We start from the raw sequence: 25,707 nt of genomic DNA, 5'->3' as shown, positions 1-25,707 counted from the left end.
GGTGCTACTGTAGATGGGGCAATCCAACCTTCTGACGCCAGGTCGTGAGCGGATATCCGCTTGTGGGGACAGATGTTTGGTAAGAATACCCGAGACCCAGGAACTGCGTGACGCTACGTTTCGATGTGACTTAGTTTCGACCAGCTGAAAATGGGCCACGCTTCGCTCCAACCCCAGCCGGTAGAGAAGCCCATCCCAAACCATTTTTGAAGGAGCAGCAAGCAAAACTGCCAGTGTAGATTACGCTACCTTCCAGTCTCCAAAACAGGAACCTTCGTTGGAGAGACAGGGAACTGTTGGATTTGCCCGTCACCCACAAGCGAGCTGTACTTCCCTGCGTCCGCAGCCCGGGTTGAAGATGCAGCTTCTAACCATCAGGAGCATCGATCCTCACTTACCCTGGTAGCTGTCCTTTCAACCACGGTTATTCCCTCATGGTATCAGCTCCCGGCTATCACGGAACCCATGCCATTTTTTGCACTTTGGCGCTCTCTGAACTTCGAAGTTGGTGACGTTAAACCTTTGCCCCTTTCAACACCACCCATTGGCGCGGCTGTGGCTTTAAGAATGCGGGGAAACTCCACCCGATCCCTGCACTTGGAAAGCTTGGTATGAGTGCCAAGCCGCGGACCAAGTAGCCGATCCTCAGAGGGGAGGGCAAGTCTTCCATGTCATGGAGACTGTGGAGGTACTCCGGACAGAGTAGGGTACCCTGATGAAGTCGCCTTCCAGGTTGGCAAGATACCATGAAGCTGGGACTCCTGTTGCATTTAATCTCGGAAGCCGTAGCATCAGTCACACCTCGTGACACCATGGCATTGATATGGGTTGTCAACCAACTCCCTGTCTGGACACAAGACATGCTCAAGAACATGCGGTTCATGTGGTACACTGACCACACAGGACACAGGCGAGGTTGCACTGCGCAGGCGAGCGAAAGGATGCACCCGCTCCAATCGCAAATGCACTGGATAAACAGCGTCCATACCGAGAGCAATTCCGGCAAGAATGAACGGCAACTCAAACCAATCTGCAAGCCCGCCAACCCGGCAACCCGACATTTATGCCATCTACATGCAAAATTGACGAACAGAAACAGGCTCCCACATAGGCACTCCGTCCTCCCTCCCCTACATCAGGCAATCATGCATCGATCAGATTCTCCTCCTCATGCGCTGTATCCCTGGTGTCCTTTGTGGTCGCCTTGCCCTTGCCCTTCCGGTCCGCCGGCGTCCGCTGGTAGAACTCGTTGAGGATCTTGGCCGGGATACGGTTGAGCATGTCCTTGCGGTAGATGCGCAGCAGGCTCCATGCCAGGTCCAGCGACTCAAAGATGGTCCGCGACTCGTACGCGCCCTGGTTGATGAAGTTGCGCTCAAACTTGTCGAGGAACTCGAGCGAGAGCTTGTCTTCGGCAGACAGCGCCTCCTCGCCAACCACAGCCTTCATGGCCGCTGCGTCACGGCCGACGGCGTACTTGGCATACAGCTGGTTCGATACATCGCCGTGATCCTTCCGCGTCATGCCCTCGCCAATGGCAGATTTCATCAGACGAGACAGAGACGGCAGCACGTTAATGGGCGGGTAGATTCCGCGGTTATACAAGCCACGGTCGACGAAAATCTGCCCCTCCGTAATGTAGCCCGTCAAGTCGGGAATAGGGTGTGTGATGTCGTCGTTGGGCATGGTGAGAATCGGAATCTGGGTGATGGAGCCGTTGCGTCCTTCGACACGGCCGGCACGCTCGTAGATAGTGGACAAATCCGTGTACATGTAACCAGGGTAACTACGACGGCCAGGAACTTCTTCACGGGCGGACGACACCTCACGGAGAGCGTCGCAGTACGATGAAAGATCGGTGAGAATGACCAAGACGTGCTTCTCGAGCTGGTAGGCGTAGTACTCGGCGGTGGTGAGGGCAAGACGGGGAGTGATGATGCGTTCGATGCTGATGGGGTGTTAGCATGATTGAAGCAGTCAGTGACGCGTTGCAGAGCCTACGTAGGGTCGTTTGCGAGGTTGAGGAACAGTGTGGTGCGGCCCAAGCTGCCGTTTTCCTCAAAATCGCGGGTGAAGAAACGGGCAGTTTCCAGGTTGACACCCATGGCCGCGAACACAATCGAGAAGTTCTCCTCGTGGCCGTCATGGACGCCCTTGTTTGTCACACCCTCCCGCTGCACCAAGCCGGCCTGCCGGCAAATTTGGGCGGCGATCTCGTTGTGCGGCAAACCGGCGGCAGAGAAAATGGGGATCTTTTGGCCGCGCGCAATCGAGTTCATGGTATCGATGGCCGAAATACCGGTGGAGATCATCTCCTCGGGGTAGACCTGCGTTACAGCTCAGTCTTGTTCCTCTCATGCGATGTTCAGGAGCGCTTACTCGCGAGTAAGGATTGATAGGGCTTCCGTTGATATCCAGAAAGTCTTCGGCCAACACCTTCGGGCCCTTGTCGATCGCACGTCCTGAGCCGTCAAAGATGCGGCCCAGCATGTCTTCCGACACACCGAGCTTCAAGCTTTCGCCTGTGAACTCGACCCGGGTCTTTGACCTTATCAGCTGTGGTTCCTGCAAGACGTTGCCAGTTGCGCCTCACCTTCTTGACATCGACGCCGGAGGTGCCTTCAAAGACCTGGAAATCGATCAGCCACCCTCTTCACTCGTTCGGTCAAGCTGACGGCTCTACCTGCACAATGGCTCTGTTTCCTATTCGGTCATTAGATGTTGGATGGCTGCAGATTGTCCATCACGGAGGCTTACCTCGCGCCTCCAAGACCTGCCCGGACCGCTGGGTTCCATCTGGAAGCGTAAGGGTGACAATCTCATTGTACCTCGGGTTTTTGACCTGACAAGACAGTCAATGAATGAACGTCCGTGACCGGAGGAGGGACAGTGCTGACATTGTCCAGGATGACGAGGGGACCGTTGACGCCGCCAACAGTGTTGTAACGGATTCTCGGCGTCACCCGGTACGATGACGATTCTCGCGGGTCGCCCATCGCGAATGGCGCTTGTCTCGGGGACTTTGAGTAGTTATGCGTAGGCAGCTGAATGCAAGAAGGGCAGGCAATGCGGGTGAGGAGCCGTTATCTGAGGACTGGAGAGCTGCGGTCGGTTCGGTGTTAGAGAGTGACGGAGAGCTTCCGGAGTCGAGCTGCCACAAGAAGGCCAAGGATCACTATGGAGGCCCCGCAATAATTCGCGGCACAGCCACACCTACGAAACCAACGACTTCATCATAACCCCGAGGACGCATTTGATGGACAAAGCTTCCAGTTGAGATACTGAGGATAGTCTTCAAGTTCACATCGAACTGCGCAAATGGCTTTGATGTCCTTGTTGAAGGGCTTCTGATTCTGAGATAGCTGGCCTGCGCCTCTCTTTCCGCTAACTCGCCATAGGGCTTGATTACCCCACAGTGCCCCCAACTGCAGTTGTGGCTGCTTCAAAGTTGCTCTGCGGCAGGCAACGAGTGAAACCCTGGAAGCTTGAAGGCTCGTCAATCCAAGATTCGAGTTCACTTTCTTGCATCACCATCCCAACGTCGAAAATGCTGCGCGGCGGCAGACGATGCCAGTCGAGCGCCGTCCTTGATTCTGCCAACGAAGCCTCTGCAGCCGAGTTTTTTTAAAACGCAAAGATGTCCTCCATTTACAATCTCGAGCCGCAACCGACCGCGTCGGCCATCATCCACACGACCCAGGGCGAGATTGCCGTTGAGCTATTCGCAAAACAGACGCCCCTGACGTGTCGCAACTTTCTACAGCTCAGTCTTGATGGGTACTACGACAACACCATATTCCACCGGCTTGTCCCTGGATTCATTCTCCAGGGCGGCGACCCAACCGGCACAGGCCACGGGGGAGAGTCGATTTACGATGGCGGCGCGTTCGGCGGGGACCTGGATTCATGGCCCAGGGACCAGCGCAAGGGGACAAATGCAGGCCCCATGGGAGTGAACTTCAAGGACGAGTTCCACTCGCGATTGAAGTTCAACCGCCGCGGTCTGCTAGGCATGGCAAACGAGGGCATTCCCGACAGCAACGGCAGCCAGTTCTTCTTCACTTTGGGCAAGGCCGAAGAACTGAACAACAAGAATACACTGTTCGGCCGAGTCGCGGGAGACACTATCTACAATTTGGCCAAAATGGGCGAGGCGGAGGTCGCAGAGGGCACAGAACGGCCCCTGTACCCGGTGAAAATCACGCACATCGAAATCCTCATCAATCCGTTTGAGGATATGAAAAAGAGGGAGAGGAAAATGCGGCAGGAGGTGCCGAGACCTGTTCCAGCAGAGAAGAAGCAGATGAAAAGGAAAGGGGGCAAGCAATTGTTGAGCTTCGGAGATGACGAAGGCGATGCGGATGATCTTCCGGTCGTGAAAAAGGCCAAGTTTGATACGAGGATTGCCATGGACGTGAATGAAGAGCCCGTGCATAAAACCATACCGGTTAGAGCGCCTGCCAAGAAAGAAACGAAAGAAACGGACAAGGAGGCACAGGTGACAGACGCGCCCTCAAAGCTACCTCTGAAGAGCCCGGACATGTCGGAACCGGTTCCGGCAAAAAAGCCACCGCCGTCCGAGACATATGACAGTGACAATTCAAGTCCTGATGCTGAGGCTGAAGAACACCGGAAGAAGTCCCTCTTGGAACGGACCAATGAAGAGATTGCTGCGGTCAAGGCGTCGATGAAGCGGACAATCCACGCGGGGCCGGTTAAAGAAACCATGAAATCAACGCTCGAGTCGATGATTCCAGAGACGGCAATGCGAGGGCGGAAACGGCGGCCCGGAGGCAACAACACCCTCACAAGGGAGGAACAACTAGCCTTGGAAATGCTGAAAGGCTTCCAGTCAAAGCTCGAACAAGCACCCCCTGAGAAGAAGACTCATCCGCCATCCTTGAATGTTAGCGAGGACAAGGGCGATCAAGACGAGGAGGGAGAGGTTTGCGACTTGCACTTCATCGCCAACTGCCAGAGCTGTAAAGCCTGGGATAAAGAGACCAAGGACGAGAGCGACGACGAAGGCTGGATGTCTCACACGCTCAGTTTTGCCGCTGACAAGCGAGGCAAAGATCTCAGCTATCGGAAGAAAGCCGAAGAGGAGCTGGTTGTTATTGATCCGCTTGAGAAAGCCAAGACCCTCCAACAGGACAAAAGGGCCAGTAGGGAGGCGCGCATGGGAGGTTCTTCTCGGGGCTGGGATAAGGATCGCGACCGCGACCGCGACCGCGACCGGGACAGAGACATACACAGGGTTCGTGGCAGGGACAGGAGGGGCCGCTGAGGACGGAAGCTGATGTACGGCGCGCCGATGGTTTTCGAATTGATCGAGTAGTAGTCAGCGAATCAAGATACCCACACAACGATCCCACATTCTTGTGTGTTGCTCATGGCTTTACGATTTGTGGAGATTCTTAGTAGGTATGCCCTTGAGCCATCCAATTCCAAGCCGTTATACTATGATACAAATCTCGACGGCTCTGACACCATGAGGACCATGGAGCACAGTCTAGGTAGCGTAGGGTAGCTCATACTCTTTTAGCCTTGATACCGGGGCGATTAAAGCCAACTTATGTCTGGTGGTTGCCTGAGGACTGCTCCGGACACCATCGACAAGAGAAACTGAATGCATCATTCCTAGGTGTTGCACCTTTGGGGAAAAAGAATTCGTCAAAAAGCCACCTCGTTGTACAGGTGTTATCGTTATCATCGTTCTACCCCGCTTATGGGACAAGTGGATTCTTAGTTTCTGGTAGGTGATTGGTTTGCCAAGCGAAAAGCTCGCCGGAAGGGCCGTCGAGATCTCATGAATCGAAAGAGCCACCTCTGAATGATGTTTCTGGAAGCCTTAACAGCTGCCAAACAAGGCAGGTCTCTATCCAAGAATTTTAACTTCGAGACCAGCGCCATCGTCCGCCGTCTTTCCCTGTCGGTCTTGAGAACCACAGTCACCTGCGCAATTCCCTGCATCGCGCATCAATTTGCACGCCACAAGCGACATCCATCGACCAACCGGGAACAAGCCGCCCGCGAAACACGGCGGTCTGACACTCCCCACTGCCATTGTTCGGATCGCATCGAGGCTTCAGCGCCCAAAGGCGGCCATTGAACAATCGTATCCGCGAGACAGTCAGCACAGCCTCCTGTGTACCGGTCGCGATCAAAGAGCGACTACCTTGCTCCGCGGCGCGGGATACACTTGGGTCTTCCAGAACGGCCAAGTAACCCCGGACGTGTCTGGCAGCCGCTCAATCTCCCGGGAGTCGCTTTGCTGGCTGGTCGCCACTGATCGCGGTCTTTGAGCGATTTGGACCGGACCGAAGATATATAGCTCGGTTGCATGCCCTCCCGAGTTGTCCCGGGTAGCTCGCGCCTCATCCGCTTACTCTTCTACCGCATTGCGACTGCGCCTTCGACTGCGACTGCGAATCACCAAGTCCGGTTTTGAGAAATCGCCGTGGCACTGGCAACACGACATCAACATCTGGCGCTGCGTTAGACAGAGCGGATCCCCAACATCGAACCGTCCCAAGGGCCCTGAACTGTCTCGAGTAGGAGACCCGCTCCCACATTGCAAGCTGACAACCCGGATCGTCTCAAGACGATCCCAGTTTGTCAAGCTTACCGCGCCTGTGTTATGTCGTCACCTAACCCCAGGAAACGACCTGCTTCAGGCGCTCTCCCGATGGCTCCACTGCCCAACTACCCGCCGTCCTTTGCAGCGGTGCAGCCCGAACCAATGCTTAGGTGGAACGGTGGCGTGGATACGAACGGCTTCGTCGACACTGGAACGCCCGGTGTGAACTCCTACGCAATGGTTCAGGCATCACCGTACGGAGGCGGCATCCAGGTGCCCTCCACGGCTCTTGCACGGCGACAGAGCAGTAGGGCGCTCGTCCCGACGGCTGCGAAGTCCCCTTTTGACCGCGCTCCGGACAGTTGGAACGGATTCGGCGAAGACCCTGGCTACCTTCCGCCGGCCAATGGAAGCTTGGATGAACAAGACAGCATCGAACGGCTCGAGGAGATGGCCCAGCGGGCAAAGCGTGAGGCCCAGGCCAAGAGGAAGCAGATTCCCCCGTTTGTTCAGAAGCTCAGCAGGTGTGTGCTATATCATCTCCCCGTGACGCGAACAATGTGCTGATGAATTGATGCAGCTTCTTAGACGAGTCTAGGAACACTGACCTTATCCGCTGGTCTGACAAGGGAGATTCGTTTATCGTTTTGGATGAGGACGAGTTTGCTAAGACGCTGATCCCCGAGCTCTTCAAACACAACAACTATGCCTCGTTCGTCCGCCAGCTGAACATGTACGGCTTTCACAAACGTGTGGGGTTGTCCGACAACTCCATGAAGGCGAGTGAGCGGAAGAACAAGAGCCCGAGCGAATACTACAACCCCTACTTCCGTCGCGGTCACCCTAACCTTCTGTGGTTGATCAACAAGCCTAAAAGCGGCAACAGCAAGAAGAAGGGCAAGAAGGACGAAGCGGACGTCGAGAGTGAAGAAGATGGTGTGGAAGAAACATACCCTGCGCAGAGCATGGGAGCTTCCCAGAATGGTAGAGGGTCCGTCTCGAACGAGCTCGGGCCGTTGCAGAAGAAGGATCTGATGCAGGTCAAGAACCAGATTGAGAGGATTCAACAGCAGCAGGTTGCTATCTCCAACATGCTCACAAAGATGCGCCAGGACCAGAATCAGCTCTACCAGCAGGCTGTGCTCTTCCAGAACATGCATGAGCGCCATGAGAATTCCATCAACGCAATCCTCAATTTCCTGGCCAACGTGTTTCGGAAGTCGCTGGAGGAGCAGGGCGGCGCCCAGACCGTCCAAGATCTCCTGGCGAGCATCATCCCAAATGCCCAGGGCCACCCGCAAACTCAAATATCCACGGCGGGTGGTGTCGTCGATCTTGGCGGGTTTGTCAATCAGCGCCCCCAGAATGTCACCGCAGTGGGCACACCGAAGCGACAACAGCGCCTCTTGCCTCCGATTCCACATCACCAAGCAAACAAGGTATCGCCGCTCTCTGCAACCACGGCGCCGGCACCGATCCCGCAACCAGCGCACCAGGCGCCCCGTGTGGGGACAGTCACCGAGCTCTTCGACGTCTCCACCCCTGATACCACGTCCCCAGCTTACATTAAGAACGAGCTGCGGAGCAATCCTCAGGAGGGCATGATGAAAATCATACAGGACACCAATGCGGTCAACAATGCTTCCGGACTCGACTTACCAAACGTGGCCGCCAAGACTGCTGCCAGCATGAACGACGACCAGCGGGCACAAATGCTCAATATCATGGCCGGGAGCAACGCCCCCACCGCCTCTCGCCCCTCCACTGCATCCAACGGCAGCAGCATCCCAGCCGTCAGGCCCGCCGCATCGGTCCCGACGTCCACCACGCCGCCCATCCCAGCCCCCAACCTCGCCCTCTCCCCGAACCTCTCGTCCCTGCAAATGCCCTCCCTCCAGGAAATCCAAAGCACCCAGGCCGAACTTGAAGCCCTCCAGCGCCTCCAGAACGAACAGGCGGACCAAATTGACGCGCTCACCCACCTGCTCGGCCCGCTCAGCCCATCGGGCCGCATCCCGGGCCTTGACGAGCACGGGAATCCGAATACCGGCTACTTTGACACGGTCGACTATGACCAGTTCCTCCAACCCCACGCCTTCTCGGAGCCCGGATTTGAGTCGAACGCCGGGCTGGACGGAATGGGCATGCCTGGTGGCGCTGGGGCTGACAGTGCAGACTTCAATTTCAGCTTGGATGGTGGGGCAGCCGCCGCCGCCACGTCAGCTGGGACCTTTGCTGGTCAGGTTGGTGGAGAGCACACGGCCGGTGCCGGTGGTGGGGGTGCCGGTAATGGAGGTGGCGGTAATGGAGGTGGGTTTGAGTCGGGCCGGGTGCTGGAGACGGCGTCGCCGGCAAACACGGGTAGTCCTGCCTTGACCGAGGAGATTGCACGGGAAGGGTTTGACAAGAGCCCTGAGCGGGGCTCTAAGCGCCGGAGGAAGGGCTAGGTGCTTGTCGACGGCGTTTGGAGGCCTGCTGTGCTAGACTGGCCTGGTCAGGGTTGAGTTGAGGTTTCTTCAGGGGGAGGAGGTGATCGGAAGTGATACATCCGACGGTTTCTTTGCTCTGGTTCATTTGGATTCGTATTGCCCGGGTTTGACTGGTCAGTTGATGACTGACTGGTAGTGGTCTTGGGAGGGAGTGTGAATACGTGTACTGGACGTGTTGGAGGGCTGGCTGGTTGCACACAGACGTTTTAGATATCCCCCTTTGGTTTCTGTATCTTGGCATGTCTCTTTGCTTGCAGATGAAGCTTGTGGCTGGGTTGGAGGGGGTTTGGAGCAAGAGGGAGAGAGTGCGGAGGCCCGCTGGCATGCCTCTGACACGGATAGAGCGAGATCTCCACATAACGTGTTCTTAGAAAACGCAGAATCGATATGAGTGCATCAGGCAAGGTGTGAGAGCAAAGCCAAGTTCTTCAATATCCTCAGTTAGATTCAGTTGTAAAGACAGTGCAAGCCTGGACTGGCTACTCCAATGGCCACACAAAGCGGTGCATGAACCAAGCTCCATCATGTCCCAGCGAGTCCCGTATTTCTGCTCCAGCTCCATCCTCGGGGAGTGAGTGGTGAGTATTGCGAGCGGCTTACTACTGGACCGGCACGCCACCACTGCCAGCATTACCACTGTGTGGTGAAGCAAGCTCCCAAGGGAATCCACAGCGGCTACTGACAGAGGCGGCACCCGACGCTGCCCGGGAGGAGACGCTAGCCCTGTCATAGGTACCGAGGCCCTCGTGTGCATCCGCCAGAATGATGGGTTGCTCTGCTCAGCTCCTCGGCGACATGATGTGTGCGGGGCCGAACGTGGATGGGTAGCTGCAAACCCCCCACACCCCAGACATGCATAGAATCGTCCCTTCCTCCTCATGTCCCACGTCTTCACTTGGCCAACGGATTCGCATGTATGGTAACCCTCTCAATGCACACCTCCTCCTTGGGCCGGTTTTTCTTGTCCACCTCGACCGCCTCGATCTTGGCCAGCGTCGCGAGGCTCTCGTCCCCGAGCAGCTTCCCAAACACGGTGTTCAGCCCGTCTAGGTGCGGTGCGGCCGAGAACGTGATGAAGAACTGGCTGCCGTTGGTGTTGGGCCCCTTGTTGGCCATGCTCACCATCCCCCGCTCGTGGTGCTTCAACCCCGGCCGGATCTCGTCCTCGAACGTCGGGCCGTAGATGGAGCGTCCGCCCTTGGGGTTGTCGGGGGGGTTGGGGTGGGCGGGCGCCCCGGTCTGTACCATGAAGGAGGGGATTATGCGGTGGAAGGGGGAGCCGTCGTAGTAGGATGATGCGCACAGGGCGAGGAAGTTCTGCGCGGTGGAAAAGAAGGGTGTTAGCGGGGTCTGAGCTCAGCTGAAGATGGGGGCGGGTCTCCTGTTTGTTCACCTCAGCGGTTTTGGGGACGCTCTCACAGAACACTTCGATCTTGAGGTCCCCGTGTGTGGTGTGCAGTGTTACCGACATGGTGGGTAGGTGTTGTCCGGTTGCTGTGTTATTGGCAGTCCATCGTGTGTGGGCTCTCTACATGTTCAAAGGATCGAGCATGGAGAAATGCGCTTGCATCCGCGGCCTCGGGCATTGAGATGGGAGCTCTTGAGCTTGGCATTCCCGGATTGAAGCTATGGCCCCTTCGAGCTCCACTGCATCAAGACGGCTCTGCTCTGTTAGGACGGACACAAAGACTTGAAAACTATGAACTGTTAATTCTCATTTTATGTTCTTGGAGGTTCAAGCAGCCGTCTTACAACATGGGTGCCTGACACTTTGTTGTTGGAAGAAATGAGGAGTGAGCGACGCGTAGATGTTGTTACTCATAGGGATGGATGTTCTGGGCAGGACAAATTTGAAGCGCATTCTCAGCTGCTCAGGAGATTCTCTTCGTGTTGGGATCTTTCAGATATGTACCCTTAAGTGAGAGAGCCCTTACTCTGCTGTCGAATCAGTAATGGTCCTGTGGCTTTGGTCTTTCAAGTTCTCTTTGAACGTTCCCGAGGCCAGCCCAAGAGCGAGACGACGTCTTCATCCGATCCTAAAGGCTGAGCACTGTGGGGTTAGCAAGGGACGGCGGGGTACAGATCCCACAGTCCTTGCCCCTCCCAAATCCTCAGGAGTCTGGTCACTTTATTGGAAGGCGCATCGGGACATCAAGCTCATCAGCGCAAGCCTGGTACGATACTGAGACGAGATAGTTTTTCTGACCTGTGATCGCAGTGTAGAGCCTCTTCAGCAATCTTCTTTTGAGTCAGACATCAACCGGTAATTCGGTGCCTGTACCCGAAGGTCCGTCCCCTCGCAACCCTGGTCGTCTCAGGCAATGGAACCTGCAGCCAGGCAGCTAGCTGACTGAGAGGCTGTGTAAGGGAACTCCTGTCTCTCCTCTCCAGCCCAGCCCTCGACCACTACCTTATTTGGCACAGCCTGTACCGTGTAAGCTGCGTGCGCGTCTCTATTCGTAGAGAAGTTTAGAATAACTGACTGTTTTCGCTTTCGCTGATGCCGGGGAAGAGCATTCGCCCGCGGCTGAAGTGTTGGTGCAGTGAAGGACGGAAGCCTCGTCTAGGTGGGACGCTCCAATCCCGGTGCACACCGAGCCGAATTCGACGGTACAAAGAGCTCGGCGGCTCGAGGCGCATTTCAATTCGGCCCCATCGGCCCCTCCCAGCAACTTACCAAGCTCCTAATCAGGGATCCCAACAAGCTACGGAACTGAGGCTGCCCTGCGGCTACATACTACCGGGCGGCGGGAATTCGAGTGCGCTGTGGCCTTGCTCGATCCCACAACCATCAATTTTTACGGCAACAGCATTTGCAGTACAGATACCCAGGCCACTAAATCGGCACCCGCCATCGATCGCAGCCCCCCACGCATCGCCCACTTCGAATGCCACTGTGATGTCGATTCTCAGTTGTGGCCATCTTATCGATACAGCTCCGGCAGCACACCCAAGAGCCCCTCGACCCGGGTCGACATCCGTACTCTCCTCTCAGCCGTAAGCGGCAGGCAGGCCAGCTCAGTCGGCCATCCCTCATGACCGGCGAAGGCTGTTGCGCCCGCCCCAACAACGCCAACGACGACAACGAGTGTGATATTGGACCAAGCCCTCGGCAATCGCCGTTGCGGGCGATTACTCCAGGATGAATGCCGCAAATGCTCCTGCGACCGTGAGGATATCCGGCCCACCGAACAGCAGTTTTCTGGTGGGCTACCCGGGCATTTCCGCAACCTTGGTGAGTTCTCTCCTTCTCCTGTGTCATATCTCGGATTGCGGCATATTGGCCTGAATGGACTCGTCGGAGCCGAGAGAGCACTCCGAGCAAGGCACCGTCGCTCAAGCGCGGTCACCGTAACAGCTGCTGACGACGGCGCTCGCAGCCGAGGATCGTAGGCAAGGTCGAAATCCGCCCTGGCGCTGGCTTCTCAGCGCCCGTTAACATCTCGATGGTGCGCATCTGTCTTCAGCGGCGAGAGACTATCCATCCGGCTGCGGAAAACGTGGCGAGGCGCCATCTCGGGACACCGCGGCGAGAGACGGTCGATCTAGTGGGGAAGGAGGTTCTCCTGTTTCGATGTGTCTCAGGAAAAGAGGCAGAGAGCGTGATTGCCATGGACCTGCCCTTTCAAATCTTCATTCCCTTCGGACGCGGAGGCGAAGAAGTCAATCGCCGAATCCCACCTGCGAGCTTGCAACTGCCCAGCCGAATCGCAGAGACATACTACGAACTCGTTGTCACCGTTCAGCAAGGATCCAGCATGCAAAACCGATATACGTTCCCCATCCCACTACAGCGCTACGATACGCTTTCGACGTTCGGCATGTACAACCGGCCCGAGACCAAGGCGGCGACGGCGGACCATATTGTGACCCTGGGCATCTCGCTCCCCAAATGGAGCTATGGGCCGTTGGATCCCATCACGGTCTATGTCAAGCTCTCGCCGAACCCGGACTACATGAACAAAGCGAAAAGGGTGACAATACAAAAGATTACGCTCACTATTGAAGAGGAGATCACGTTCAACCCCGAAGGAGACGAGCCAACCAAGAAGATCAATAAGATCGCCAAACACACACAAGCCGTCGGGACCAAACTGCCCGAGACCGGCTACATCACCAATTTAGGGCTTGTCCTCCCAGCGCGAGACTTGAGGGATTCAGACGGCATAATAAAAAGAGGGAAACCGGCGTTTCCCATGTACGAGGTGACGAGCTTCACGACAACATCCACGTTGTACAAGATTGAGTTCTTTCTAAGCATCAAGGTGAGCGCTTCTTTATTCGCTCTGGACTTCTTGGGTAATGTTCCTCACCGATATAGGCGCACATGACTTCGGCCAGGGATATCACATTACGCCAGCCGATCGTAGTATGCCCGATGGATCAGCAGGCTTGCAAGGAGGAAATGGATGCCATCGAGCAAGCCGCAAAGGACGCTTCACACGTGGACCCGAACAACCCAGTTCTTCCGGACCGGACCATCATTTTGGCGAGCGAGAGAGAGGCGATCCGGCATCTGGGCCTATGCGAGGTTGGAGGGGTCAAGAAGATGCTGATTGAGTGATGTTCAATGATACCCAGTGTTGAGCGGGAACTGGGCGACGGGGACACCAACAGCATCGAACTCGACAGCTGATACATGGAGTATCACTGTTTCGATTGGGGATCCCCACGAGCAACCGCAGCCAGTCCGGGTCGAGGAAGTCCCGTGGCCTGAATCCTGGATCCTGTGAGGTCTGCGGGTTGCCGCCAGGGCTGCTCCTCGATTCGAGATTCATGCTGGATATTCGTCCAACCCTTCGACGAGAAGACGCGCAAGGCCGCCCAAGCGGATTTTGGCCGGCGAAATAGCTCGGAACGTCCCGGGAAAATCACGACTTTATACCGAATGGGGAAAGGCGACGGACGATGATGAGGTCACGAGCAGAGGATGAAAGTCGGACCGGGAGTCCGATCATACCGGCCGTCTCTAACACGGTGAAGTACGGACGCGGGATGTGTGGTTTTCTGGGTGGGGAGTTCTGGAGGATGAGTCATTTGCATAGGTGCCTGGCGTTTGGTGAGGAGCGGGCATGTCCGGTTTTGGGTAGGTTGTTGAAGCCTGGGTTGGTGAGACGGTATTAGGGGAGAGGCGGCCGGCGTGTTCGGACTCACTCGGTTTGGGACAGCCAGAATTCAAAGTACAGAGGGCAAGTCCCTGGAGATATGCCCAGTTCTGAACTACCGTTCTATCGCATTCTCCGTTGCTCATTCGTATTGCCTGACGCTGAACAAGAGGCGGAGGATGATGGGAGGTTGAAATTCTCGAAAAAAGGATGAATGTACAAGTACAGTGTCACAGATGCGTTGTGAAACAAATATTTAAGAATCATTCTCCACCTAAGCGTCCAACCATTTGATTGGCTTGATGCTTGAACGTTAGTTTCATCCATACCTGATATTCGAGGGCGGTTCGCCTGCCAACTCAGAGGTTCTGGTTCAGTCTACGCAAGGGAAGCAACAAGCCTTGCGTTCGTGATTGGCAGTAACCGTAGCGCTTCAGGAGGAAGCAGCAACATGCAACATGCTAATAACTGCTCGTTTCATAGTGACAGCTTACTTCCCCCGCGTCGATGTTGACCCAGTCACCCAAATGATCCGAGGCAGGCGCTCCCTCTTCTCTCACCAGCTTTACCCTAACCCTGGAAGTGCGTTTCTCTTGAAACCAACCCAATTCTTGTCCGAGTCCCAAGTGCATCAAACCTCTCTTCTACCTCGTTTTATTGGTTTGACAAGCCGTTGCCAAAGAACTCTGCAGACTTAGATCTCGCTGCTTTCTTTGTGCCACTGTCTCAATTGGTTTTTCGTTCAGGACGCGGAGTTGGGTCAGTCTCGACTCCCCAACGCAAATCCCAAGCATTGGCAGCTCCAATCACCTAAGATCTAGATCAGAAACAACACCCGATACTCCCTCAAACCTAACCTTTCAAACCAAATAGAATTAACCCCAACCGTCACCATGTCCCTCGACGACGACGACAACCCCTCCCTCGCCCCTCCGCCTTCCACTACGACCTCCCCCTCCTCCCCATCCCACAACCCGCCAGACGCCGTCGCAGTCGCGACAGCAGACGACCTCACGGCTGAAGACCTGATCGAAGACGAAGGGGCGGCGACGCAAGATTTTCGCGCCTTTGCCGCGTCCCTCTCGCGGCAGCAGCAGCAGCAGCAGTATCGCAAGACGCCCGGCGTGTCGGCGCAGACGATCCGCAAGGGTGAAAAGGACTTCGAGTCACACGGGACGCGGGCGCAAGCGGACGCGCTCGAGCAGAGCCGGAATGCCATGCGGGAGGTGCTGAGCTACACGAGGGTGCACCCGGCCGGGGCCAAGGTGAGGGGTTGGTATTTCCCTGATTGGTGGGAGGGGTATCATGAGGAAGAGGAGGATGATGCTGCTGGTAGGGCTGCGGCTGTGGGCGGGGAAGAGGAGAAGGAAAGGAAGCCGTTTGCGTTCGTGAGGGAGAGGGTAGTTGTGCTCGAGGGTTCGTCTGTGGCTAGCCAGGCCTTGGGAAGGGCGGTGACGGGACAGGCGAAGGACAGGCCTGCGAGGGGGAGGGATTGGTTGTTGCCTGAGGAGGCGCTGTATCTGGTGGAGAGGGGCTCGTTGGATTTGTGGTGGCCATTGAAGGGGCTAGAGGAGATACTTCCTCCGGACCGGGCGGTGGCTTCCAACGAGGGAGGGGAAGAGGCAGACGAGTACGAGCAGGGGTTCCCACTCAGCCTCCAAGCAGCCTACGCGCTCCTCATCGGCAACGACGGCGAGCGAGGCAAGATTAGCCTGCAAAAGTTCCAGGTCTACTCCAACCTCAAACGATGCGGCTACAACGTCCTCCGGGCACCCCCAATTTGCAAACAGCCTGCACCAGCCCCATCACAACCAGCAACGACCACACTATGGCAATGGTTCAGCTCCCTCCTAACCACCACCTTCAACCAACCGCCTTACGGACCTTTAGTCCAACCAGGCCTCTACCGCAGCTACGCGTCCATATACCGACAACTAGCCCTCCTACCACGCCACAAACCCTCCCCAGCCTGCTCTGCCTCCGCTTCCCCTCCAACCGAACCCTTCACAATCCACTACAACATCTGGAAATCCGCGCAGAAATGGACCAAGCTCCGGCACCCGCCCCCAGACTTCCACCTTGCTGTCGTCGACGCGCAGCAGTCCTCGGTCCCGACCCTGTCGGAGATACTACCGCTGCTCGACGCCACGCCGCCCGCGCCGGGCAAGCCCGAGTGGACGGGGCTCGGCAGGGTGTACGCGCGGCTCAAGCACGGGTACCGGAACGTGCTGATCGCCGTCGTGGACCACGGGGTGATCAACTACATGCGGTTTGCCCAGGGGACGTTTGGGGTCGAGGAGGTTTACGGGAGGTTTGATAGGGTGGGGAATGGTGGGGGTGGGGGGAAGGGTGGGAAGAAGGGCGGTGGGGTTGGGAGGAATGGGAATCATAATGGGCGTGGGGGGAAGGGTGGGAGGGGAAGGGGGAGGGGGAGGGGGAGGTGAGGGTTGACGTTAAGCAGGAGGTTCAGTTGGTTGAATAGAGTGGTTAACATAAGATACTGTGGATGAACTGGGTTCGGACGGGACTTGATACCCCATGTTAGAGGGAGAGAAATAGTACCTATTCTTCACATGGGTAAGGATGTAGTTGGTGTTTCGAAGGCCAATTGCAATGCTTGGCTCTTTTTTGCCTAAGGGCAACCTCTGTTTTGTCTTGTCTTTGTTTGCTGACTGTTGGTTCAGTTCATTGTAAAGTGCAAAGGCTGCTCGTTAGCGCTTACACATATCTGAGTCGGAGTCCTCGTAGTCCGTCCTCGTATTCACAGAATGAGGGACAATAATTGCCTTTGATGTAATATGTGATACATGTTCAGCCCACGTCGCACAAACTACTATTAATTGAAGCCGCTGGAAGACCTGTTGCTGGATTTGGGTGTTGTGATTGAAGACGCAATATGGGTGATGGGTGACGGGATCACTGTCCATCCATGGATCACTGTCACTCATGTCTTTTTGGTTGGTTGACGCCAAAATTGGAGAGGTATTGGCATAGGTAATACTCCGTCGAGAGAATGAAACTCGACGATACCACATAATGGTGGTGCGGCGTCGATTGTCCAACACTGCTGTTGTGGTGGAACAAAACACCTGCAAGTGCTTTGTTTTCTGAGCCTGGCTGTTGCTATTGAGATGGAGGTTCGACTAACAACCGTTGAGTCAGCAGGTAGGACTGTCACGTTACCTTGTGATAGTGATCTTCTTATGAATGATATCCTTAATAAGGTACTGATACAGTAACTTGCGAGCGCTTGAGACTTGCTTGAAGGCCGTGATCGAGGCTGGGTTTCAAGTTGCGAGCGGATGGACCAATGGGGCTGTAGCATGTGGGGCTTATCTCAATGCCATCCGTGGATGTCAACCGCAACCAGGGAGCTACCTAACCTTGCCTTGAGTACCTATTTTGGCGACATTGTCGATCACCGGCCGTAAGGAACCCAGACATTGACTCATGTACCTGCCGAAGAAACTGCTACCAAATTGCGACCGTTTGAGTTCGATGTGTTCTTCTCTCTGGTTAAGTTTGGTTCAGTATTTATCGAAGAGTGTAGTGGGCCGTCTCTCGAGAGTACCTGTTTAGCTTCCATGTCATGTCTCAAAGAGCCAATACCGGACACTGTACTAGTACTGCGTACATGGGTGTGTACAAGTCGCGCTTGCATCAGCACGATGCAACAGACTGAGGGTTTCAGATGGCTCGAGCCCAGCGTGATCGACCTTGTACGAGGACCCGTGGTAAAAGGTACCTAGGCAATTTAGAAGCAAGATGTTGAAGAAACCCAATCGAGCGAATAACAAACAACTCGACAGGAACACAGATGACACAGCTGGGATGGCTCAGCACAACGCCTGTCCACTTCACAGCAGAACCGACAATTTGTTAAAGATGGACCACAGCATTGGCCTTCTGTGCAGTGCTGGCAAGCAGAACCAAGTCATTCCCACTGGCACCGTTGTTTGCTTGTTTGGGCCATTTTTAAAGTCAAATACAATTGCATTGGAGATCATCCTCGCTTAACAGCTCCAACCCAATCCAAAAGGTTTCTCAAAAGACTGGTGCAATTTTGGCTGAAGGTGAATTGTTCCGTCAAACCCCGGGGGATTGTCACGCTACGGAATGCTCGAGTCGAGCCTAAGCACTCACCACCCCGGCAAAGTCGACTCGCTCTGGCGAATGATCTTTGTCTCCCTTTATTTCAATTGCTTAGATCCTATCTTGACGCTCGTTACCCACTCGCAATTCTTCTTGCCACACATCTATTTCTTTTCCCTCTTGCAACTCATTGGCACTAAACTTATTCCTGCTGCGTTCTCTCTTTACAACGCCACTATTCATTTGCTCACGTCCATCGTGGAGTACAATCTCTCACATTCAACAATATACTCACCATTCCTTGAGTCCTGAATCTTCACTCCCGTTAGGGTCTGGGAGACAAATGTCTGGCTGCATTATCCAACCCACAAGACTCATTGCGACAGACTCAAGAAACCCACATCCATCGACCCTGAAGGCATCACTGCCTTTCATGTCCACTGCTGGTTGCATACCGACCTCGTGATTGCAGGTTGTGACTTTATTGCCGCCAAGCCACTTACACTTCGGTTCAGCTCTTGAGTCGGTGCCACGTTGGGCTATTGACTGGCTCTGGGTAAGCGCTTTCCGCTCATGCCCTCCCTCTCTCAGTCACCTGGTTTGGCTTGCACCTTTTTTTTCTCTCCTTTCACTCTTTCATGCGGCCTGAGCAAAACGGCGTCGCTATGTAGATGCATTGTTCATTCTTTGCCCGGAGACTTGAGGATGCTACCCAGGTAGTCCAGTTGGGCATCTTCCAGATGGTTATCATTCCCCTTACAACCAACGCTTCAACTCCTTCCTTGTATACTCGAGGTAGTTGCCTAAACTCATCTCAATAGACGGCCTCTTTGCTTCTCCCTTTCTCTCTTTCCGTCTTCCCACTGCTTCTCGGTGCTGACAACTACGGCATCTAGGCTCAGAACTGGCCCTTATATCTCATGGCCACCAACGTAAGCGAAAACATGGTGTCCGTTCCCGAGGCTGGCACGGCAAGTGAGGAGTCGCCTTCCATTGTCTTTTCACCCCCGCAAACAGAACCAAAGACCGAACAAACTGATGAGTGAGTAAAGTCTATCTTCTCACAGTGCCCTACCAAACTGGCTTTCCCTCTTCACACCCCTTCCTTCGTCGACCGCCATTGCTCTCCCATTCCTCATTCTCACCCGGACCTGTCTCGCTTCCCGCCCTTTCCAGTTATGTAGAAGGGGGGCATGGTCGAAGCACGGCCACGGGGACCAGCTATTGTCATGTCTTCACTTTCCCCAAGAGCTCCCACTTGTTTCTGCTAGCCTTCTCGTCGACGAGCTACTTTCTGTAAAACAAATTGGCGGGTCATTTTGTCACATCTCAAGGCAGCAGGAACCGGAAACTAATATGAGAAACATCTTCAGATCTTTTGTGGCACGGTCTCGTTCCGAGAGGCAAGTTTTACCTCGTCTCCTCCTCCCCCTTTCCCATCCAGTCTGCACCACCACCACCAGCAACCACCGTTGAACCGTCCAGGCCCATCGCTCGACAGCTGGGTGTCTCTTTACTCTGCAGTCTCTAAATACACACCCATTACGGTTCAACATAAAGGCACTAGCACTTCTCACCGTATCTTATATATCTCTGGGACCGCCCTCTGAATCATCCTCGCCTTCCTCAGTCACATCCTGCGTCAATTCATAGAGCTAACAAGTATGGCACACACAGCGATGTGGAAATGACTGGGTCGACTGGATCTCCTATCACACAGACTCGGGCTCAAGGCGAGCCTGCCCACGGGTAAGTTACTCACAGTTGCGACGAGTGTCAATCGCTTCAGATCTCCCTTGAGCCTGCTACACATGAGATGTTCAGTTTTGAGCCGACGCTGCTCGGTTCTCTTTGTCAGCTCAAATTTGATGTCGATCCACATGACTATACTCCGTACCCCGTCCATATCCCGCACAATTAACGGATGTTTTTCGTTAAGCCGTGTTTATATCCCGGCACTGGGACTGACAGCTATGGATCAACCAGTTTTTTTCGTGTCCGAATGACAACCGATGGCAGCCACGGTGATCAGTCCCCATCGTAGGTTCATTCGACCTCGCCCTCTTACATACCCCTTGAGAGAGCAAGGTGACTTATCATGTGCCATAACGCCAGCCTCAGTGCCAGCCATCAAGAACCGAACGGTAGCACTAGTAAGCGCGCACACAGCAACCTGGACGATCACACACGCAACGTCGGAACCACCAACGAGGGCAGCAATAGGGACAGTGACGAGACCACCCCCATAAGCGTCAGTGAGAACATCAGCTCGGACAGCAAGGACGACAGCGATGAGATTATGCTGATGAATGTCGACGACGACATCAACAATGACATCAACGAGGACGTCAACAAGGATGCCAACGAGGATGTGAACAACGACATTAACGCGGATATCGAGGACAATAACGACGAGCTCTCACCCCCGCCTGATTCCCCGCCACTTGACTCGCCTCTTGAGGACACAATGAGCCACGCCTCGAGTCTCCCACACAACGCCTTGCAGGACGAGATCATTGTTGGTAGTAACGCTCATAACAAGCCGTCCCGCACGAAGGCCCCCGAACCAGAAGATGCTGTCATGGGCGACCCCGAGGAAACGCCGCTCATCCATCACCAAAAACGGAAGCGAGCCTCCGCTGCGTATCCTGAGTTGGTGGACGCTTCAGAGCTGGCTAGCCCGGCGCCTACCGAGGACCTTGACTCACGTCGTCCGGCTCGACCCTCTAAGTTACACGGTGCCGGCGGCGTGAAGGGGGTGCTGCTTGGCTATTGGCGTGACTCGCCCGCTAAAAACGAGGCGGATAAGCATGGTGTTGTTGGTTTCATCGATGTTCGAGACCGCCTCCGCACTCGCATCCAGCCAGCTACCCGGGACGGTCGTCCCATGGACCAGAGGTACCCAATCCCACCTGGGCCTGGTGGTAGCTGGGTGACTTTCGACAAGGTAGCTTTTGATGCCCACCTCGCCGGCCAAAACCACCATGTAATCAAAGAATACGTCAAGATCCGCGCTGAGGGCAGTCGCAACGATGAAACCCCAGAGGAGAGGGCCAAGCTAGACAAGGAAGCCATTGAACTGGCCGCCGAACGCGTAAGGACTAACCCGCCCCCAGAAGCCGCCACCGCGCCTTCGGTCGCCTACGGCGCCGAGATCCCTGCCAACGCCGTCCTTCCTAACCGACCAGAGACCAAGAAGCGCCGCCTGGCTGGTTCCCTCGGTGCAACCCCCGATCCACCGAGAACTCCTCAAAACCCCCTCGATAATATCCCAGGGACCAGACCGACAAAAGTCCTGATTGGCTACTGGAAGCGTTCGAGTGAAGAGGACCCTATCAACAAGCATGCTGTACTCGGTATTCTTGGCGCCAACGACATGTTCAGAGTCAAACTGGCGCGGGAGACAAGGGATGGGCGGACCGTCGTGGGCAACTTTCCTAGTGGCCCTGGCGCGCTCTGGATCCATTGGGACGAGGTCGAGTTTGAACCTCATCTCGCCAATCTTAGCAGGAACGAGGTCAAGGAGTACTGCCGGGTCCGTCAGCACCAACTGGATCTCGGAGAGGCTCCCGCGGAGCGAACCGCGAATGAGATCAAGGCCGTGTACGAAGCACAGCACCGCGTCGCGCAGAGTCTCGCCACTGGCATCCCTATCCGTGGCAGCAACGACTTCGCTCCCCTTGCCATGAAAGGTTCAGCAGACCCCGGCACTGTAACCTCCCCGTTCGCCTCCGCCGGGCAACTTGAAGAGCTCCGCCATTCGCGGCGCTCAGAGAACGGTCCGCGTGCGGCGGCGGTGGCCGCTGGTCGCAAGCCCCTTCCCGACATTGAGTTCCGCGCCGCCAATCGAACCACGCCGGGTCCCAGCGCCGCCGCCGTCGAGCGCACCCACTCGCTTGCTCAGCGCGAGATAGCCCGTCTCGAGGCCGTTCAAGCACGCGCCGGCGTTCACGCAGCCAAACGTGAGGCGTCCCTCGCTCCTTCCACGGCCGCCGCCACAGCCGCAGCCAGGCGGACCAGCCCAACTACCCGCACCAACCACGATAGCAACGGCCACAGCAACGGCAACAACGGCCACCACCGCCACCACTTCCAGGACAATGTCTCGCGGCTCAACAGGATTTGGGAGGCGCAAGAGGCCAACCGCATCCGCGCCGGCGCCGAGGACGCAAAGATGTACATGGGCGTCAAATACCAGCGCAAGCAGAGCGGGCCGTTCCAGGGCAAGCTGGTCAGCCAGGGCATGATCATCACGATTGACGGCGAGGACTATGTCGAGTATCGCGTTCTGACGAAGCCGACTTTCTTTTAGCAACTGCAGGAAGGGTGCATGGTGATGACGTGGCGTGGGGTGGCGCTGGGGTGCGGGATAGATTTGGGTGGTTGGGGTTTGAGGTTCAGGCAAGGCTGGGCTTCGGTGGATCGAGGTATGGTTTTTTGGCCTGTGCTTCTGGCCTTTGCTTCCGTTTGTCTCCCTTTTTCACTTTGCTTCTCTGTTCTGGGCTACTTTGACTTCGGTGTCGAGGAGGGGCTGAACGGATGATACTGGTGGGGTTGGTTGGTGGTTCTGGACGAATGGTGGCAGCGATACCCATACCCGAATCTCCTATTCCATTCCACTTGTGGCACAGCGGTCCTTATTTCTCTTTTCTTCGTCGTCTGTGTTTATATGTGGTCGTGGCTGGGCGGGGGAAGCAAAGACGACGGGTGCCTAGACAGCCTAGGCGGAGCAGAGCACCGCAGCCAGACACGCAGATAATCCTGGGAGTTGGGGAGTTTAGATATGGAGGAGCCGGGTTGCTTTCTTGCATTCTTTCCCTTCTCGCGAGATCTTCCGGTGTTGGTTGCTTTTCTCGTCTGACTCGGGATCACATCCTGTTGCTCGGCCGACCTGCCCCAATATCGAAAGGAAAGGAAGTCCGTCCTGGCCGTGAGAGAAGGGGTACTCGCGGCGTTGCTGTCTCGGGGACTACATGCTCACACGCGGCTTTCTAACCCTACGGCGGCATCACATGGTTGAGTTGCACCTTACCTGGCTCTGTGGGGCTTCTGCTGCCCCAAGAGCTTCTCACTGAGCTTGCGTTCCGCCTCTTACTGTTTTTTCTTTCTAACGTATCTCCCTGGCATTAGTGGCGAGGGAAATATACAGATATAGGCTGCTACTTGCTCTGCTTTTGCATCCCTTTCCTTGTTTGTTTCCCTACTTGCTTGCTTGCCTGCCTATCTGCCACTGCTGTCTTATGCTTTCACTGTTTCACGGTTATAGGGTGAGTAGGTGATTGGTTGGGTCTGATACCATGTTTAGGGCAGGTGAGGTGGCGGGCGTTGTTTGTTCACGAGAAACATACCTGACGCTGCGTTCGGAGGGTAATGACGGGCTTCTGAGATCAAGTGTATATGGTGGTTTGGATGGTACTATGTTCTGTATGAGGTGGCCCATGATTCGTACTCAGTGGTGTTGCCTGTACAAATTGGTAGCGCTGCAAAATACGGACTGCTCATCGCGTTCTAAGGTTCTCGTGTGATGATTTGTCCAAGGAATGAGATCCAGACTAGCATGAACCACTTCAGTCACATGTAACGCTTCGCGGACACAACAGGGAACGGACTACCTGAGCGGATGAATATCCCATTCATGAGCTTCGTGGCATGGCATCATGCATTTCACCTAACCCTAGACAGGGTATCTCAATTGACATTTAGAACGTAGATAGGTCATTGCCATCCATCACTTTAACAGCCAAACAACGAAAAGTTCCAGCTCATGTTCTTTCCTCCTTCTCTGTACCCTTCTCCGCATCTTCCTCGTACCCTTCCGTCTTCATATCCTTCAACCCCAATTCTTCCTCCTCCTCATCTGTCCGCTCATACTCCTCCACCCTCATCTGCTCATCCGGCTGGCTGGGATCGTCCGCCAGGCTCTGGACATAGCTGCTCGCCAGGGGGTCGGTGAGGACAATGGTAAACTCCTTCTCGCCCTTGACGGCAGAACTCAGGTTGTCAAAGAACTCCTCCCACCGCTTCTTCTCATCGGGGGCGAGAGAGTCGTTCTTGCGGGCGGTCGCTTCGGCGTCGGCATCGGCCTCAAAAATCTGGTTGTGCAAGTCGTCACGCACCTGCGTCAGCAGGCCTTCGACGGTGGTGAAGCGGCCGCCGAGGGTGCCTGGGTTGACCGATAGGCTGAGCTCAGGGCACTCAAGGAAGCAGCTCTCGCTCTTGAGGATGTCGCGGGCAAGGTCCTCTTGTGTCTTGACGCGAAGCGTCACCTTCTTGCCCTTCTCGGGGATCTCGCCACCCGTCTTAACGTCGTTAGACTTGTACCCGCAGTCGTCGCACGACGTGTTCATGATAACGACCTGCCGGAAGTGAGGGATGTCGACCATCTTCATGTTGGTCGTGCACGGGTGCAGGCAGCCGGGGCATGAGGCGGGGAACTGGTAGACCTGGTCGGGAATGATGTCTCCTTTCTCGTCGAGGTCTGTGGTAACCGTGTCGGCTAGACCAAGCGCTGCGTTCTGCTCGGGCGTTCGAATGTATTCCCGCTTTTCCCACTTGCCCACGCCGTCGCGCATGTCAGGGGCGATGAACGAGTTGCCAGCCGGATCGTCGACGGAAACACGGAAGGGGAATGCCTCGCCGGCAAGCATTTTCCTGGCCTTGGCAATGATCTCCTCGATCTTGGCGTACACCTCTGGTGCTTCCTCTTTTCGCTTCTCTTGGCCGTATTCGAGGTCGTCGATGACGGTCGTCAAGAGCCCCTCTACATTTGTGAGCTGGCCCTTGCCAGCCGGAACCTCCACATCCAGCTCGATGAACTTGACGGTGGCCGTGTCCGACTTGACGACCTGGCGCTCGAAATCGGGCATGGCGGTTAACCGGAGCTCGTAACGAGCGCCCTTGAGTTGAAAAGTACCGGCGGGTTGGATCTCGTTATTGTGGAAGCCGCACTTGTCGCACGAAAATGACATGATGATGATTTCGCGGAAATAGGGGATCTTGGTCAGGAGGAGACGTGTTACGCCCTGGATCACATTGTGGTTAGCATGCGTGTCTGTTTTTAGTGTCTAGGCTCAACGACGGCTCGACCTACATTTTCCTCACAGTTCATGCAGAGGGACTCAATCTCCTCGACCACCCTCTCCTCCTCGTCGGGCGCTGTCCCATTGGGAAAGGCCGCCGGGGCGACTTTCTCGGCCTTCTCGCCGATCGGGTTGAACAGCTCTGGCATCTTGTCTCCTTTGTGTGGTGTTGTCAATGAGGTATTGGGTATCAAGGAAATTTTGGAGGGGTAACCGCTGGAAAAGTCGACTTTGGCGGGGCATTCAGTTGATAATGCAGCGCCAATCCCTCTGGCGCAGTGGGGTCTGCGACCTTGACAGGCTTATGTCATGGCCAAGGACGTCCAGGTGGTGCCGAGGTCGCGCCAAGCTTCCCGAATGTT

The 25,707-nt window shown here is 55.6% G+C and overlaps 9 protein-coding genes across 9 annotated transcripts; 6 read left to right on the top strand and 3 right to left on the bottom strand.

The window, feature by feature from the left end:
- Positions 1-1,143: 1,143 nt before the first annotated feature.
- On the bottom strand, positions 1,144-2,996 carry N657DRAFT_658232 (V-type ATPase; the record flags this gene model as incomplete). The annotated part of the gene is made up of 7 exons (XM_062794875.1): positions 1,144-1,948; positions 2,002-2,327; positions 2,380-2,541; positions 2,594-2,629; positions 2,684-2,703; positions 2,758-2,842; positions 2,898-2,996. The coding sequence occupies 7 exons, from the start codon at positions 2,994-2,996 to the stop codon at positions 1,144-1,146; spliced, it is 1,533 nt and encodes a 510-aa protein (XP_062644651.1).
- A 641-nt stretch (positions 2,997-3,637) lies between these two features.
- On the top strand, positions 3,638-5,287 carry N657DRAFT_579203 (cyclophilin-like protein; the record flags this gene model as incomplete). Its single annotated transcript, XM_062789366.1, has 1 exon — positions 3,638-5,287. One exon carries the CDS (start codon positions 3,638-3,640, stop codon positions 5,285-5,287), a length of 1,650 nt encoding a protein of 549 aa, XP_062644650.1.
- Positions 5,288-6,688: 1,401 nt separating this feature from the next.
- Positions 6,689-9,027, top strand: N657DRAFT_683358 (uncharacterized protein; the record flags this gene model as incomplete). Its single annotated transcript, XM_062796567.1, has 2 exons — positions 6,689-7,104; positions 7,161-9,027. 2 exons carry the CDS (start codon positions 6,689-6,691, stop codon positions 9,025-9,027), a joined length of 2,283 nt encoding a protein of 760 aa, XP_062644649.1.
- Positions 9,028-9,960: 933 nt separating this feature from the next.
- Positions 9,961-10,540, bottom strand: N657DRAFT_658229 (uncharacterized protein; the record flags this gene model as incomplete). Its single annotated transcript, XM_062794874.1, has 2 exons — positions 9,961-10,386; positions 10,463-10,540. The coding sequence occupies 2 exons, from the start codon at positions 10,538-10,540 to the stop codon at positions 9,961-9,963; spliced, it is 504 nt and encodes a 167-aa protein (XP_062644648.1).
- Positions 10,541-11,875: 1,335 nt separating this feature from the next.
- Positions 11,876-13,836, top strand: N657DRAFT_146226 (uncharacterized protein). The gene is made up of 3 exons (XM_062785945.1): positions 11,876-12,304; positions 12,450-13,334; positions 13,391-13,836. Exons 1-3 carry the CDS (start codon positions 12,212-12,214, stop codon positions 13,631-13,633), a joined length of 1,221 nt encoding a protein of 406 aa, XP_062644647.1. The 5' UTR covers positions 11,876-12,211; the 3' UTR covers positions 13,634-13,836.
- A 1,231-nt stretch (positions 13,837-15,067) lies between these two features.
- On the top strand, positions 15,068-17,014 carry N657DRAFT_636266 (uncharacterized protein; the record flags this gene model as incomplete). The annotated part of the gene is made up of 2 exons (XM_062791410.1): positions 15,068-16,485; positions 16,990-17,014. 2 exons carry the CDS (start codon positions 15,068-15,070, stop codon positions 17,012-17,014), a joined length of 1,443 nt encoding a protein of 480 aa, XP_062644646.1.
- Positions 17,015-20,727: 3,713 nt separating this feature from the next.
- N657DRAFT_665928 (uncharacterized protein) lies at positions 20,728-22,578 on the top strand (the record flags this gene model as incomplete). The annotated part of the gene is made up of 1 exon (XM_062795315.1): positions 20,728-22,578. The coding sequence occupies exon 1, from the start codon at positions 20,734-20,736 to the stop codon at positions 22,576-22,578; it is 1,845 nt and encodes a 614-aa protein (XP_062644645.1). The 5' UTR covers positions 20,728-20,733.
- A 113-nt stretch (positions 22,579-22,691) lies between these two features.
- N657DRAFT_145876 (uncharacterized protein) lies at positions 22,692-23,412 on the top strand. The gene has a single exon (XM_062785944.1). It carries the CDS (start codon positions 22,806-22,808, stop codon positions 23,259-23,261), a length of 456 nt encoding a protein of 151 aa, XP_062644644.1. The 5' UTR covers positions 22,692-22,805; the 3' UTR covers positions 23,262-23,412.
- Positions 23,413-24,028: 616 nt separating this feature from the next.
- On the bottom strand, positions 24,029-25,494 carry N657DRAFT_578866 (zf-ZPR1-domain-containing protein; the record flags this gene model as incomplete). Its single annotated transcript, XM_062789351.1, has 2 exons — positions 24,029-25,288; positions 25,357-25,494. 2 exons carry the CDS (start codon positions 25,492-25,494, stop codon positions 24,029-24,031), a joined length of 1,398 nt encoding a protein of 465 aa, XP_062644643.1.
- Positions 25,495-25,707: the final 213 nt, after the last annotated feature.

Source organism: Parathielavia appendiculata (assembly GCF_033297405.1).
Source record: "Parathielavia appendiculata strain CBS 731.68 unplaced genomic scaffold N657scaffold_14, whole genome shotgun sequence".
In the NCBI taxonomy this organism is placed as follows: domain Eukaryota; kingdom Fungi; phylum Ascomycota; class Sordariomycetes; order Sordariales; family Chaetomiaceae; genus Parathielavia; species Parathielavia appendiculata.
This window is presented reverse-complemented; position numbering and strand designations above follow the sequence as displayed.

Coding starts and splice junctions, on each gene's coding strand:
- N657DRAFT_145876 (XM_062785944.1), top strand. CDS start 22,806: ATGATACTGGTGGGGTTGGTTGGTGGTTCTGGACGAATGGTGGCAGCG.
- N657DRAFT_146226 (XM_062785945.1), top strand. CDS start 12,212: ATGAATGCCGCAAATGCTCCTGCGACCGTGAGGATATCCGGCCCACCG. Junction 12,305..12,449: donor CGGGCATTTCCGCAACCTTG/GTGAGTTCTCTC, acceptor CGGCGCTCGCAG/CCGAGGATCGTAGGCAAGGT. Junction 13,335..13,390: donor AGTTCTTTCTAAGCATCAAG/GTGAGCGCTTCT, acceptor TCACCGATATAG/GCGCACATGACTTCGGCCAG.